This window comes from Diceros bicornis, chromosome 24 (genome assembly GCF_020826845.1).
Source record: "Diceros bicornis minor isolate mBicDic1 chromosome 24, mDicBic1.mat.cur, whole genome shotgun sequence".
Lineage (NCBI taxonomy): Eukaryota > Metazoa > Chordata > Mammalia > Perissodactyla > Rhinocerotidae > Diceros > Diceros bicornis.
In genome coordinates this window covers 13,193,042-13,206,762 of record NC_080763.1, presented here as the reverse complement: position 1 = coordinate 13,206,762, position 13,721 = coordinate 13,193,042, and the positions used below count along the sequence as shown (strand labels likewise).

General features: G+C 41.9%; 1 protein-coding gene across 10 annotated transcripts in view; it reads right to left on the bottom strand.

Annotated features, from left to right (window-relative positions):
• The window catches only part of SYNE2 (spectrin repeat containing nuclear envelope protein 2), a 265,485-nt gene that overhangs the window by 92,152 nt on the left and 159,612 nt on the right, over positions 1 to 13,721 (bottom strand). For 9 of the 10 annotated variants that reach the window (XM_058567087.1, XM_058567088.1, XM_058567090.1 and 6 more), the window contains 5 exons: positions 13,331 to 13,528; positions 12,640 to 12,714; positions 11,259 to 11,369; positions 6,587 to 6,703; positions 3,029 to 3,259 (listed from right to left, as the gene is read on the bottom strand). In XM_058567087.1, coding sequence (XP_058423070.1) covers positions 3,029 to 3,259; positions 6,587 to 6,703; positions 11,259 to 11,369; positions 12,640 to 12,714; positions 13,331 to 13,528 — 732 coding nt within the window. The remainder of the gene's footprint in view (positions 1 to 3,028; positions 3,260 to 6,586; positions 6,704 to 11,258; positions 11,370 to 12,639; positions 12,715 to 13,330; positions 13,529 to 13,721) is intronic. The other variant, XM_058567093.1, reaches the window with a different exon arrangement.

Here is a 13,721-nt window from a genome sequence, read left to right as displayed (position 1 = left end):
CAGCCCTGCCACTTAGTCACTGGGTGAACTTGGGCACCCTCCTTTGTGTGAGGGTGCCTCTAGTCAACCGTAAAATGGGGATAACAACAGAACTTACCTCCCAGGGTCACACTGAGGAGTTAGAGTTAAATCCACGTACTTTGGCCAGTGCTTGATACATACCCTGTGCTTAAAAAGTGTTGACTTATTTTCCCCCCACCTTCCTAACGCTTTCTGTTGCAGAGTGTCGAGTACTAACAAAAAAAGAATTCCACAGAACTCTTTGAAAATTCTTTCCCTTGCTCTTTTCCTTCTCTCTCAAGCCAAATAAGCTTCCAAAATATCAGAAGAAGATCACAGAAGAAATAATTTGGAACCTAAAACACTTAGTCATCGATACAATTGGCCAACACACACCAGGGTCTAAAAATAAATCAGCTGGATGAAGTAAGTTTCCCAGTAGGTCTCCGTCATTATATTCCTCCTCAGCAGATCAAGTTTGCCCTCTCCTGGGGCTCAGGAGCCCAAACAGCCATGCCAACTGGCTGGGCCCAGAAGTGCAGCTGCAGCATTCAGACTCACATTCCAGCAATGTGATCATTTGTGCTAAAACTCCGTGTGTGACTAAGAACAAGTTCAGCTCTTTGAGAGAAACTTAAGGAAAAACTCTATCCTTAAAACAAATTTTCAAATAATATATCTGACAACTCCTCCATCCAAGCAAACTACTTGTATCCTCTAATTATATAAGCTTATAAGCTCTTCTAAGCTTCAACATGTCCTCATAGATTTTAGAGTGGCTGTAAACAAAGTGTATGATAATTTTGCACTTTCTTCCACTTAGCTGTTTTATGCTATATACTTCTTCATGTGTCTACATACACATGCTTCATGATTCCCATTTTAATAGTTGCAAGTTGATATTCTAGGATTCACTGAACTTCCCTATTGTTAAGCCTTTAAGCTGTTTCCAGTTCTGCACTTTTGTAATAAATGCTGGCATAAATCATAAATGTTTTTCTCCTTTTTGGGTTATTTTCAGAGGGTAAATTTAAAGTAATGGTATTATTAGGTCAAAAAAGATGAACATTGTACCTCCTGACAGCTGACCTCCCAAAACACTGAAGCAACCAGACATCACTATCAGATGTTAGTGGATCTATTTCTCCAAGAGTTTTCCAAGATATAATTTTTGCCAATGTAACGTAGGAAGAAAACAACAGCTGTTTGGATTCACGTGTCTTTCATAATCAAGGCTGAACATTTCTTCTCAAATATTAAATTACCAAATATAATTCTTATTGGACTGATCTGTTTGCTCCTCTCCTTTGGACATTTTCCACTGGAAACTTAAGTGTTTTTACAAACCACTATAAGACTTTTCAAATGTTTCAATATTAAATTGTTTGTGTCATGGTGTTATATAAAGGAGCCAAAGATGGCCCCTGTATATCGGCCCCTATGTTGTTTATTTCTTCACAGCAGGCCAGGACGATTAGCTCAATCCACGGCACCAAACTCAAAACTGGACCCCACACCTGCTAGCCATGGTTAAGACAAATTCATGCTCTGAAAGACCCCAGCTTCTGCTGCCCTTTGGAGCTCTCTGATATCACCTAGATCCCCAAGGAGTTCCCTTGTCCTCTTCCCACTCCCATCTCATGCAGCATGCCACAGCCTCTGGAAGGTCTCCTGCTGTGAGGGACTTCCCAGTCCCTCAGGATCCTGCCAAAATGCTGCCCAAATAAAGCTTGTTGTGTGCTATTGCCACCTTGTGGTCGTGTCTTTTCCTTGAGCAGCCCCCAAATCCTTGAACTCACTACAAGTGGCTGTAGGAGGAGATTCTAATGATGATCAAGGAATTGGCATGGGGTCTACCCAGTGGGCAGGACAATCAAATGGTAAATCAACCCTGGACGACCTTCCGTGGCAAGGACTCAACATCTGGCCCGCCGCGGGTTCAGTTTATCACAGCATTGCTCTGTGCTGAGTTACACTCTGTTTCTCCCAGACTCCCCTGTGCCTCATCGGCCAGGCCATGTGACAGTGCTAGCATGTGAGTAAACCCACCCCTCAGAGCTGACTTTTGGGGTCAGAGGTGCTGAGCTGCCAGGGGAAGGAGGTCAGCCTGCCAGCCTGGGTCCCCCACTAGCTGGATGTTCTAAGATGGTGGGCCTGAATGGAAGACGGTGAGGAGTGTCCGCCCTGGACAGAGGGTGGGCTACTCCCAACCCCATATCGGCTATAGTGCGAGGAGCTCCTTGTGGCCAGCGGGTGATATGGGGTACTGTGAGAGGATGTCCTCCTCCCTGGGGACTGCTGCAGCAGACAGGGAGCCAATCAGGCAGAGGCTGGTCTCAGCACCGTTGGGGGAGGAGCCTCAATCACTGTGACACTCAATTATGCCGCTACCATGTCCTCATTCTAGCCCCTCCCTGGAGGGACACAGAAATGCCAACCTTTGGGCTGAGCCAACAAATGTTACTCCAAGTGACTAAAGGCAAGGAGGTTTATATTCCTGCCCCTCCCAAGCAAGAGGAGCATTTGTAGTAAAATTGCAACTAAGCCCTTTTCTGCTGTATCTGCAATCTTGCAAATCAGGATATTCAGTTTCATTTCTGATGAATGAAAACTCAAAGAACTTATTGTTGTGAATAAGAACAACAGTTAGCATCTATTGAGCACTTTTTACACACTTTATACACCAGACATTGGTTTATATACCTTATCTCATTTAATCCTGACAAACCCCCATGAGATAACCTTCTCTATGAGGAAAATGAGGTGAGAAGTTAACTTCCTCAAGTTCATAGTTAACGTGACAGACCTGGATTTGGACTCTAGATTCTGAGCTCTAACCCACTACTGTCTCTCCCAATACTCTGCTTCCATAAATTATTTCCAAGAATTATCCTGAGAACAAAAAGTTGAGGCCAACACAAACATTGGGGTGAGAGTAACAGGAAGAAACACACTGTTGCTTGAAAAGATATTCACCTAATCTTGGAAGGTGATTGGTAAGCCATGAACTCCGACCCCCAAGCCTTACCTGGCACCCTGCCAGCTGCTGTTCCACCGCCTGCTGCATGTCTGCGTTTAATGTTTCCGGTTCGAATGCCACGTTGGCTTGGTGCAGCCACAGCTCCAGCTCGGCCACCTGGGTCTTGCAGACATGGAGGACCTCTGTAGGTTCTAGCCTAGGTTTCTCCACCGTGGCCTCAAAAGCTCCTTGCTCGTCAGAAAAGCCCAGAGCTGCGGCCTTGATAGGAGGTGTGGCACCCTATGATAAATCCAAAGATAATCCAGCAGTGAAAAGCCAGGAGTCCAAAGTTTTCAGACTTGGACTTGCAACGAACTTGCATTTCCCCAGTTAAAAGAAAAAAAATAAGGGCAGAAGAAGAAAGAAAGAAAAGAAAAATGCACCTCCACACTCATAGCAACAATCATGTGACCTGGCACCCCAGGTTTCCAAGCAGCCACTCTGCATGTACACAGGTACAGTATTCCCAAGCACAGAGCACGCAAACCGGCTCACAGTTCATTAAACGGCAGGCCCCAGGAGACAGGTGAGTGTGAGGGAGAGGGAGTGCGTGTGGGTGTGTGTCTGAAACATTTCAGCGAATTGGCCAGTGTTTAAAGTTGCATGACACAGGATTAAGCAACGCTTACATTGTTGTGCGCTCTGTTCAAACAGAAAAAAAAAAGATCTTTACACACTGGCTGCGATACAAGGAAATACATCACTTTTAACTTAACATCTTTTCAAGTAGTTAGATTATAAAATATTTTAGCTTTTTTTCCCTAACATACAAGCTATTGCTCATCTAAACTTGTCCCTACTAAAGACAGCTTGAGTCAAGTAATGAGCTTCAGTGGGGTAATCTGAAAACTTTTCTCCTGTTCTTCAGAGAGAATCCCTAAAACTACTTTTCACCTTCTAGATACTCAAAGATTAGTGAATTAAGGACTAGATGCTTATAGTATAAAGAAAGTGTGATGCCGTGATGTATTCTTTTTATATTGAAATAACTGGGTTGCTTATTGATCCAGTAGAAAAGTTCTCCCAGATACCAAATGAAAGTATTCTGGTAATTATATAATAATATTTTCAATTTGGAGGTAAAAGATGATTTGATACAGAGATATATTTGCCTCCCACTGTATAACCTACCCTTTTCTGGAATACTGAAACACAATATTTACCTTTCCAGAGAAATTCCTTTAGGAATAAGGATTTGTGTTTGGATCTACAAAATTATTGATCTCAATAAATATTTCATGGATTATGATTATTATGAAAATACAATGTTTTCTGTATAAGACTTGACTAACCATACGTTAGCATCAAATAAGGCACAAGCTTGGCTAAGTGACAAACTTCTAATGGGAGTTGCTCACAAATGTAGACCCTACCTCAACTCAAACTCTCGTTTCCCAATGCTTGTGGAATTTTGTTTAAACAGAACTTTCAGTATAGCAGAAGTGAATAAAATTGGCAAGTGGTAACAAAAACAGGCAGCATATGAAAGTACCATTCACTTGCACACACACTGATGAGGATCCTGAGAGCTGTTTGGCGAAAGTGTCTCTGGGTTGTACCTCTTCCTCCTGACCATCCATTAACTTCACATGTGTTTGCTCTTTTCTCCCCAAACACTATCCATCCCCTGCCTTCATCAATATTTTCTGCATGAATCACCCTCCTAAGGAAGTCGTCTCTTTTATTTTCTCTGCGTTCATACACAGTCAGGTCTATACTTGGATTCACCTGTTTCAATTTTCTTTTTAATCCTGACTTAAAAAAGCACCAGTTGTGTGATTTTACTGCCAGACACCAATTTCTAGTCATCTGATTGACTGTTTTCCAGTTTTTAGATATTGCTATCTTAGTGGCAAAGGTTTTAGGATCCTCTGTTTTGTCCCGTGAGAATCTGTTAACATTAATTAATTAATCTGTAATAACAGACTTACCATCTGCCTTCTTTATTTATTCAAAAACATTACTTGAGCATATCATATGCCACACACGTTTTTTTAAATGACAATATTGAGTTTCTTTGCTTTCTCACTAACTTACTGAATTAATGAGGAAACAAGGGAGCTGCATAACTAATCTAGGCTTTATTTGCCAGTTATTTGAACCTGAGAAGAATCCAAAGGTGAATGGAAGAAAAAAGAATATTTGCAATCGTAGAGCTTCAGCAGCTGAAGGTGGCCTGAGGCATCTGCCAGTAGTCAGTTCACCCACCTCTCTTTACAGTCATTTAACACTTAATCAGTCCTCATACTTCCCATTTCACCACATTGCTTCTGAGAAGCTCAGGCCTCAACATGAGTTACTAGCCCAAGGTCACACAGCTCTGTGATCTTTTAACTCTGAGTCCACAGTTTTTTTCTACAATACGACCCCTACTCGATATCTTCTACAAATGATTGCCCCAGATTCTAAAAGCAGAAATTATTTAAATGAATGTTTTATTATTGTACACTTTGGGGGCTAAAAAGTATTATCAAAAGTATTTCTTGTGACAGAGAATTACATCAGGCCAGTGCGCTGTGATACACAGACCGCCTCGTTGTTCATACCACACACCCAGTGTACAGAGGAGGAAACTGAGGCTTAGAGAGGTTATTCAAACTGCCTATGGTCACACAACTAGTAAGCAGAACTAGGACTCACTCCCTGGTTTTATCATGCCTTGGAGCCTACAGGTCCACATTCTTGACACGATTTTGCACATGCTCTGTCTCCAGGTTAGTCTCTCAGTTAGTGAAGGTCACACAGCTTGATTTCTGCATCTACACATCACTGATCTAAGTAACAGGATGCAGTTAAAATACCAGCTAATTTTCTAGTTGTAGCTACATATATTTCATCCCAAAATACCAACTCTTTAAATTTACTCCTTAATATTTTACAGTCAATTCTACAGACATCTGCACATCTCCTCCACTTTTTATAAAATGCAAACTTGCCTGGCTAAAGAGCAACACGTCACTGCACTTGCACAAACACCAGACATGCCACTAGGATGGTACGGTGGTGGTTTAATTTGTGAGAACAAACCTACCTTGTTTTCACATCTTTCAGTACTAAATACTCAAAGTAGGAAGGCAGATTGAAATATTCTGAGTTTGACTCCTAATTCCTCCATTCACTAGCTGTATTTTTACTCCCTGAATTTTGATTTTCTCATTTGTAAACTTATGGTAGGTGTTAACCTACCTTATTTAATCTGAGGATTAAACTGTAAATATAAATGCCTCTTATGTAATAGACAGTTAATCAATATTAACTCTCCTCCACTTTCATCGCCCCCGTAAGTCATATCTACAGAAGAAGGAAGTAGCTATTAATGGAAAGACTAGTCCACCCTGACAAATGGTGAGGGAATGAAAAATCTTGAACTCCTTTGTGCCGTGCTTACTTTCTCTGTAAACATCTGATGGCAAATCTTCCAGTTCTCCAGCTTGATAGTACATATGAAGATGTTCACAAAGAACTCTGGGCTTGAAATACAAAGTATCGCAAAACACAGAAAGCTTGTCCTCTCTGGGTTCTAGTTCAGGTATCTGAGCAGCTGGCTTGTTACCAACAGGGACTTACCTCTTCTGTTGGGTTGGGACTCAGGGAAAATTCTGGGCCTTGCTCAGGGTTTAGTGAGTCTGGTACAAGAATTTGTGCCAGGGCACTATCACATGTGCTTATTTTCCCAGCTGCCTCCTGTAAAGAAAAGAATCAGAGGTCCAGAAAATTCCTGCCCTGCGGCCATGCAAGTCACTCTTCCCACACCTGCTCATTTGACAAATCACCTGCTTGCAAAATTGTCCAGAGAAGTCAGGTGCATTTAGACAAAAAGTTTGTTCATTAGGAAAAAAAATCAGCTTCCTCAGGTTTGTCTTTATTTGAAAGACTTAAATTCTCCAAAGCTCTCTAGTTAATGTGGAGCAGGTAAGGAATCTAGAGAATTATGTATTTAGGTGGATTATTACTAAAATTAAAATTAAATTAGATTATATGATAAAGGCCACATTTCAAATAATGGGGGAAAAGATGAAGTTGATAAATTTGGGACCAACTAACCAGGCATTTCATGAAAAATATAACTAAATCCTTCTCTCACTCCTAACAATGAATTCTAACTGTATCTAATATTTAAATATAAATATTTGAAGAATATTTGAAGATTCTTGAAGAAATTATGAATGAATCTTTCTCTAATCTAGGAGTGGAGGAGGACTTTTAAAGCATGACAATAAAGGAAAAGAATGTTAGTATTAACGACATAAAAATAAAATAATGTGGGGGCCGGCCCAGTGGCGCAAGTGGTTAAGTGCACACGCTCCACTGCAGCGGCCCAGGGTTCACCGGTTCGGATCCTGGGCGTGCACCAACGCACTGCTTGTCAGGCCATGCTGTGGCGGCGTCCCATATAAAGTGGAGGAAAATGGGCACGTATGTTAGCCCAGGGCCAGTCTTCCTCAGCAAAAAAAAAAGGAGGATTGGCAGATGTTAGCTCAGGGCTAATCTTCCTCGCCAAAAAAATAAAATAAAATAAATAAAATAAAATAAAACAAAATAAAAATGTGCACCAAAAAAGACACTATAAGTTAAAAGAAAAACGACAAACTGGGATAATTACTTACAAAGTGTTACTATCCTTACTATAGTAATTACTCTTATAAATCAATAAGGAAAACATCAGGGCCAGCCCCGTGGCTTAGCGGTTAAGTGCACGCGCTCCGCTGCTGGTGGCCCAGGTTGGGGTCCCGGGCACGCACCGACGCACTGCTTCTCCGGCCATGCTGAGGCCACGTCCCACATACAGCAACTAGAAGGATGTGCAGCTATGACATACAACTATCTACTGGGGCTTTGGGGGAAAAATAAATAAATAAAATTATAAAAAAAAAAAAAAAGGAAAACATGAACCCCTATGTAGAAAAGCAGTTGAATGGCACTAACAAGCAATTTATGAAAGAATACAAAAGCCAATGAACACCGAAAGAGATATTCAACATTCTTAGAATATAAATGCAATTTAAACCACTGGCTAAGTTTGGCTAAGATTGAAAATATCCAATATCAGCTTGGGGTCAGGAAACAGGTACTTCCATGCATTCCTGGTAGAAATAAAATTGATATAGTTTTTCTAGAGGGCAGTTTGATGATGTGTGTCACATTTTAAATAGATGTACACTCTGATCCAGCACTCCCACTTCCTAGGTTAACCACGGTCAAACAATGGGAAAATGACATGTACACAAATAATCAACATACCGTGGTGGGAAAAGTATGGATGTTGTAATCGACCAATCTCGACTCTCTGAGCCTCACTTCCTTCATCTTTAAAATGGGACTATAACCTACCTCACTCATGCTTGTGATTATTAAACAAGAGGACACATACAAAGCTTCTAGCAGTTCCTAACAAAGTTAGTTCCTTTTCAGCTCCTTGTACTGAAAACAATAACTGCTATTAGAAAGGTAGGAACCAAGAAGTAAAGGTGAAGCTGAGATAAGACTGGGAAGGCAGGTCAGGGTCATGAGAAGTCTGGAATGCATTTCATTCAGCAGATAATCAGAATCCACGTAAGACTGCAGCTTAGCATTAACGGTGTTTGGAAAAGTCATCAGTTGGTATTGTAGAAGATGTATTAGGGACAATAACTGAAGCTATAAACCCAATTAGAAGGCTACTCCAAAAGTCCAGGGAAGAAGTAACAATTGCCTGGAATGGGATGATGGCAAAAATAATGGGAGGAAAAGAAGGAGGTAAAGATTGAGTGGACAGGGCCGGCCCTGTGGCTTAGCGGTTGGGTGCGCGCGCTCCGCTGCTGGTGGCCCGGGGTTCGGATCCCGGGCGTGCACCGACGCACCGCTTCTCCGGCCATGCTGAGGCCGCGTCCCACATACAGCAACTAGAAGGACGTGCAGCTAAGACATACAACTATCTACTGGGGCTTTGGGGAAAAAATAAATAAATAAATAAGATTATCAAAAAAAAAAATAAAAGATTGAGTGGACATCACTAGACCACCGACTGGATATGAAAGGTAAGAGGAATGAGGTACCTAAGATTGATACCAACTCAACAGAAGGTTGACATAAGGGAAGCCATATTGTAGAAGAGAAACCCTATTGTAACTTTGAATGACCTCTGACAAACTAACCCAGCTGGATATGTACCCTCCAGGAGATCTAACTGCTCTGTAGATTTTACAACCCCTGCTGGTGCATGTACCTCCCAGCTGTGATAAGATGATAACTTTGTTCTTTTGAGTGCCTTAGGAATGTGATGACCCCCAAACAGAGAGTCTATGCGGATAGCTATCATCAATGAAAACTGAAAGATCTGGTGTGGCACTCCCAGTCTGTAACACCAGAAGGTCAACATTCCTAACCCCCTCCCCTATAACCCACTGGCCTATATAACTGCTGTAAGATTTTGTGCCCCCTTAAGATGGTTCTTTGAGACATCAGTCAGCCATCTTCCCCCTTGCTAGCAAGCTGTAATGAACTGCCCTTTCTTTTCTGCCATCTTGCCTCTTGACAATTGGCTTTTGTCTCATGGCAAGCAGATCGTTCCCTTTGTGCAGTAACAAGATGACTGTGAAGTTTGTCTTAGACTCAGAAAATACTGGTGCCACTAACAGACATCAAGCAATTAGGAGGAAGAATAAGCTTTGATGGAAAGTTTGTAAAATGGGTTTGAGAGGAAGAAAATACGTCCTAAAAGAGAACTCTATCAGGAAGGTAGAAATGTGGAACAGATCTAAGGGAAAAGTCAAGACTAGAGATGTGATTTGGGAATCACTGGCATGCAGGTGACTACAAACCTACGGGAGGAGATGAAGTTGCCAGGAGAGAAAACACAGAAGGAAGAGGAGGGAACACTGGGGCAGTGCCTCCCATCACAGAGATGGGGTAAGAGAAGGAGACAGAGGAGGGGTTGTAGTAGATGAGATAAGAAAGTGCAGAATTAAAAGCAAAGGAACATTGCACTTAAAGAAGCAAGAGGTGGTCAATAGTGTCTAACGCTGGAGAGATCAATAAAGATTCAGACGAATAAAAGGGCACTAAATTGATGTTCCAGAAGTCAATGGTAGTTCAAGTATAGCCAGCGTCAAAAACTTGATTACAAAAGGAGCCAAAGGTGAGAAGCAGCCAGTAAAGACATTTAGCCATAAATGAGAGGACGCTCAGTAATTGACCCAGGAAGTAGGATCAAAAAATTCAATGCACTTAAGCACCATATTAAGCCCAGTACAGGAATAAAAATGTAGAAGATAAAGTTCTTGCCAGTCATGAAACTGGCAGGTGTATGAACAAAAATGTGATAAGTCATAACTGGGGTTCAGCATGCTATCAGAAAACAGAGGGAAAGAGGGGGTTTCTTGGAGGAAGTGGAAGCTGAGATGGGCCTTTGTGGACGGGCAGGAAGTGTCCAGGCAGATGTGGAGAGAAGGTCATTCTAGGGAGGCAAAGCAGTTTCTGGAGAGAGCGTCTAGGCTCTGGGACACTGTTTGGAGGGGTGGGGCCCTGAGGGAGGGAACTGGTTAGGGAGGGGAAAACAATACTGAGGGAGAGAGGGAAGGAACCCGTCAAGAGGCAGAGACTAGACATGCAGGTGCAGGCAGAGCCGCGTGCCAATGATCAATGAAAGGACTGGCCTGGGAGCCAGGGCAGGGCGTAGCCCTGGATAGGAGGTGGGAGGGGGGAGGCGTATGGATCATCACGATGTAGAGACGGTTCAAGAGCAAGGGAAAAACATCGTTTTCACGTCAGCTTATAACAATTTCCAAAGCGAGGGCATTTGCCCTCTATTTTGAGAGATTGGAGAAGATTTAGGTCATAAGGAGCAAAAAGACTTATTTCATTAATTTACCTTATACACTACTTTGTTCCAAAAAAAAAACGATTATAAGGAGACCTCTCTCCCGAACTACTCCCAAAAGAAAGGCGTGTTCAATACTTGAAATACTATGGTGAACCTTTTAGGTGCTCCTTTGAGTTATCTGTTTTGTCAGTTTGGATTTTCACAAATGGAGTTTTTCTCAGAAAAATACTCTCCTATTATCACTAAATGCACAATAGAAATGCAAATAATAAGCAAGTACCTAGCTGTCTTTGCATTTATGCCAGGTAATGGTTAGAAACTTAAAAATTTCAGCACAAGCAGGTTCTCTCCCAAAGCATTCTTTCCAACAGGAAATTCTTTGACGTACTATCCCTCACCATCCCTGCCCCCTAAAAAGTGTGTTACGCCCACTATTACCTGAATGATCGTTCCAGAGGATGAGGATGTTCTATCTTCCTCTATGTCCTTGTCATGCTTCCAGAGTAAAGACCAAGACCCGGAAGATGTCTCTGCTTTCTCATCTCCATTCTAACACAGTAATCAATGGATTAGCAGAGGGAAGTGACTTCCTACCATCCTAACCAGCATCCTACTCTTCTCTTCTATACAAAACTCAGCTTACCAGGCAGTATAATTAGACCTCTTAATTCTATCTCTCCCTCTGTTTTTCACCTATTTGTTTGGCTAAGTCAGTCATACGTCTCCAAATGTGGTTGTTCTTCCTGAAGCCTACAAAATATTCTTAAAAGTTGGGAGTCAGCTCACATCACACAACGGGGATCTTTAAAACAGTGCTTTAGGAATTTGATCTGCTTTGGTAAATGTAACCTTAAATACCATCTTTAAATAACACCCTGATGAAAATGTACTTTTTTATTGTCAAAGACAAACACTGAATATTATAAACACATCAGCTCAGATGCAAATACGGGTCTCAAATTAGAATCATACTGAAGTACACCCTCTTCAGTGTACACCCGCCTGGTCCCTCCACCATTTTCACAATTCTCTCTGCCGTGAAGAGGCATGATCAGATCAGGAAGTGGTCTGACGGTCAGAGTGTAGTAAACCCGCACTCGTCCTTGTCCTGCCTCAGTTCCACTGTGTCCTAGAGCCACCCTAGGACAACAGGTTGTTCTGTGTGACAGTGGAGCTATTTAATAATCTATAAAACGAGCAGAAAAAATGTCTGGGGATTACATGCAAGACATAAGAACTATAAATTGCTGCAATTTTCTTCCTTTTGGCACAAGAACCATTATAACTTTAGTTTTTAAAGTATGAAATGGAAACTGATATCAGGAAAGACACCTGTAAATATCTCATTCAACCAATTCTAATGAAGTACTTCTAATGAAGTAGTAAGGATTTGTGGTACTATTAGTCACTAACACATCTCTTTGTGTACTTGGCAATGCTCTTTTAGACTACAGAAGTAATTCAAATGCCGTTAAGAAAAATAAAGTTCTAAAAAGCACACCAGGAGTGCCAACCAAACAGCATACTCTCAAACTTCAGAGAAAGTGCTCAGAAGTCAGGATACAACAAAGAACTCCATCTTCTCCCTGACGCCCACGAGTGTGTCTGAATTACATTTATCGCACTCTGGCGTGAAGTAGGTTTTGATGCACTTAAACAACGTTAATAACAGCACAGAACGACTTCAATCACCCTTATAAAATATCGGCATTAATTTAAAAAATCCTTATGTTTTCATTCATTTTTAAGATCTTCTCAATGACCTTCTTTTAGAGATTTCGGTTCTAACAAACTTTAACGAGAAAATCATTTTCCTTACTTCACTCTTCAGGGAGCTCTCTTCTGCTTCTTCCTCAACCACTGGCAGGAAAGTCACGGAGCCTGTTCTGTTCAGCTGAAAGGCACAGCACAAAGACACTTGCAGCCAGGGTGCCATCCAATATCACCAGGATCCCAGCCTGGCCGCGTCTTTATGTACCTAATTTTTTACTCACTTTATCCAAGATGCCCACCCACACAAGTACCCTCTGGGTCCAGCACCTTTCAGCTCTTCCAGTCAAATATCATGACTTGGACACATCTTAGATCTCCTTCGTTTGCGTTGCCCTCTGTGGCCCCTCATCAAACAATTCAAGAATGTGGTTTACTGATGTGGATTTAGAGTGGGTTTAGAGGGGTGCTGGGCCCATTTTGGAGTCTGCAATAGGCTTTTTAGTAGGAAGATACTTCAAAGGGTGGCTCCCACCCACCTGCCCGTGGAATTTCATAAGCACCTCCTTAAGTAACTTGGGCATAAGAATCCTGGGTTGAGTCCAGAACAGACACATCCTGAGGATTTGTATTCACTAGTGAACAATCTCTAGGACTTTGTTCTAGGAGGTGAAGTATTTCCACTTTTGAAAACTCCTTTACTGATAAACATAGATGCCACGGGTTTTCAGGTGAAAAATACTACCAATTTAACGTTCTTGCGGAATGTGGGACCAGTGTCAACCTAAAGTCATACCCACCTTCCACTCAGAATCATCCCTCTCAGCCACTCCGTCCTCTTCTGATGCTCCAGCTGACAGCATTTCTTTTTCTGATTCTTGCTGTTCTTGCCGTAAATGCTGGTGAAGGTTTAGCACAGCAGCTTTCAGGTCCACCAACAGGTCTTCCTTTTTCTGGTTCAAACTCAGAATTTGCTTTTCCATACCTTCAATTTCTCCCTGTGCAGAAAGAGTGTTTGCATTGCTTCATCTGAGGCCTTTGCATGCCCACAGGAGCCTGCTTCCTTTGGTAAAAGAGATGAAGATTTTTCATGCTGTTTGGTTTACAGAGCCAGGAGTTACAGTACAGTATAGTTCCTCTCCATCCTGGCTGCATTTCCAAATGACCTGGGGAGGGTTTATAAGTTCCCTT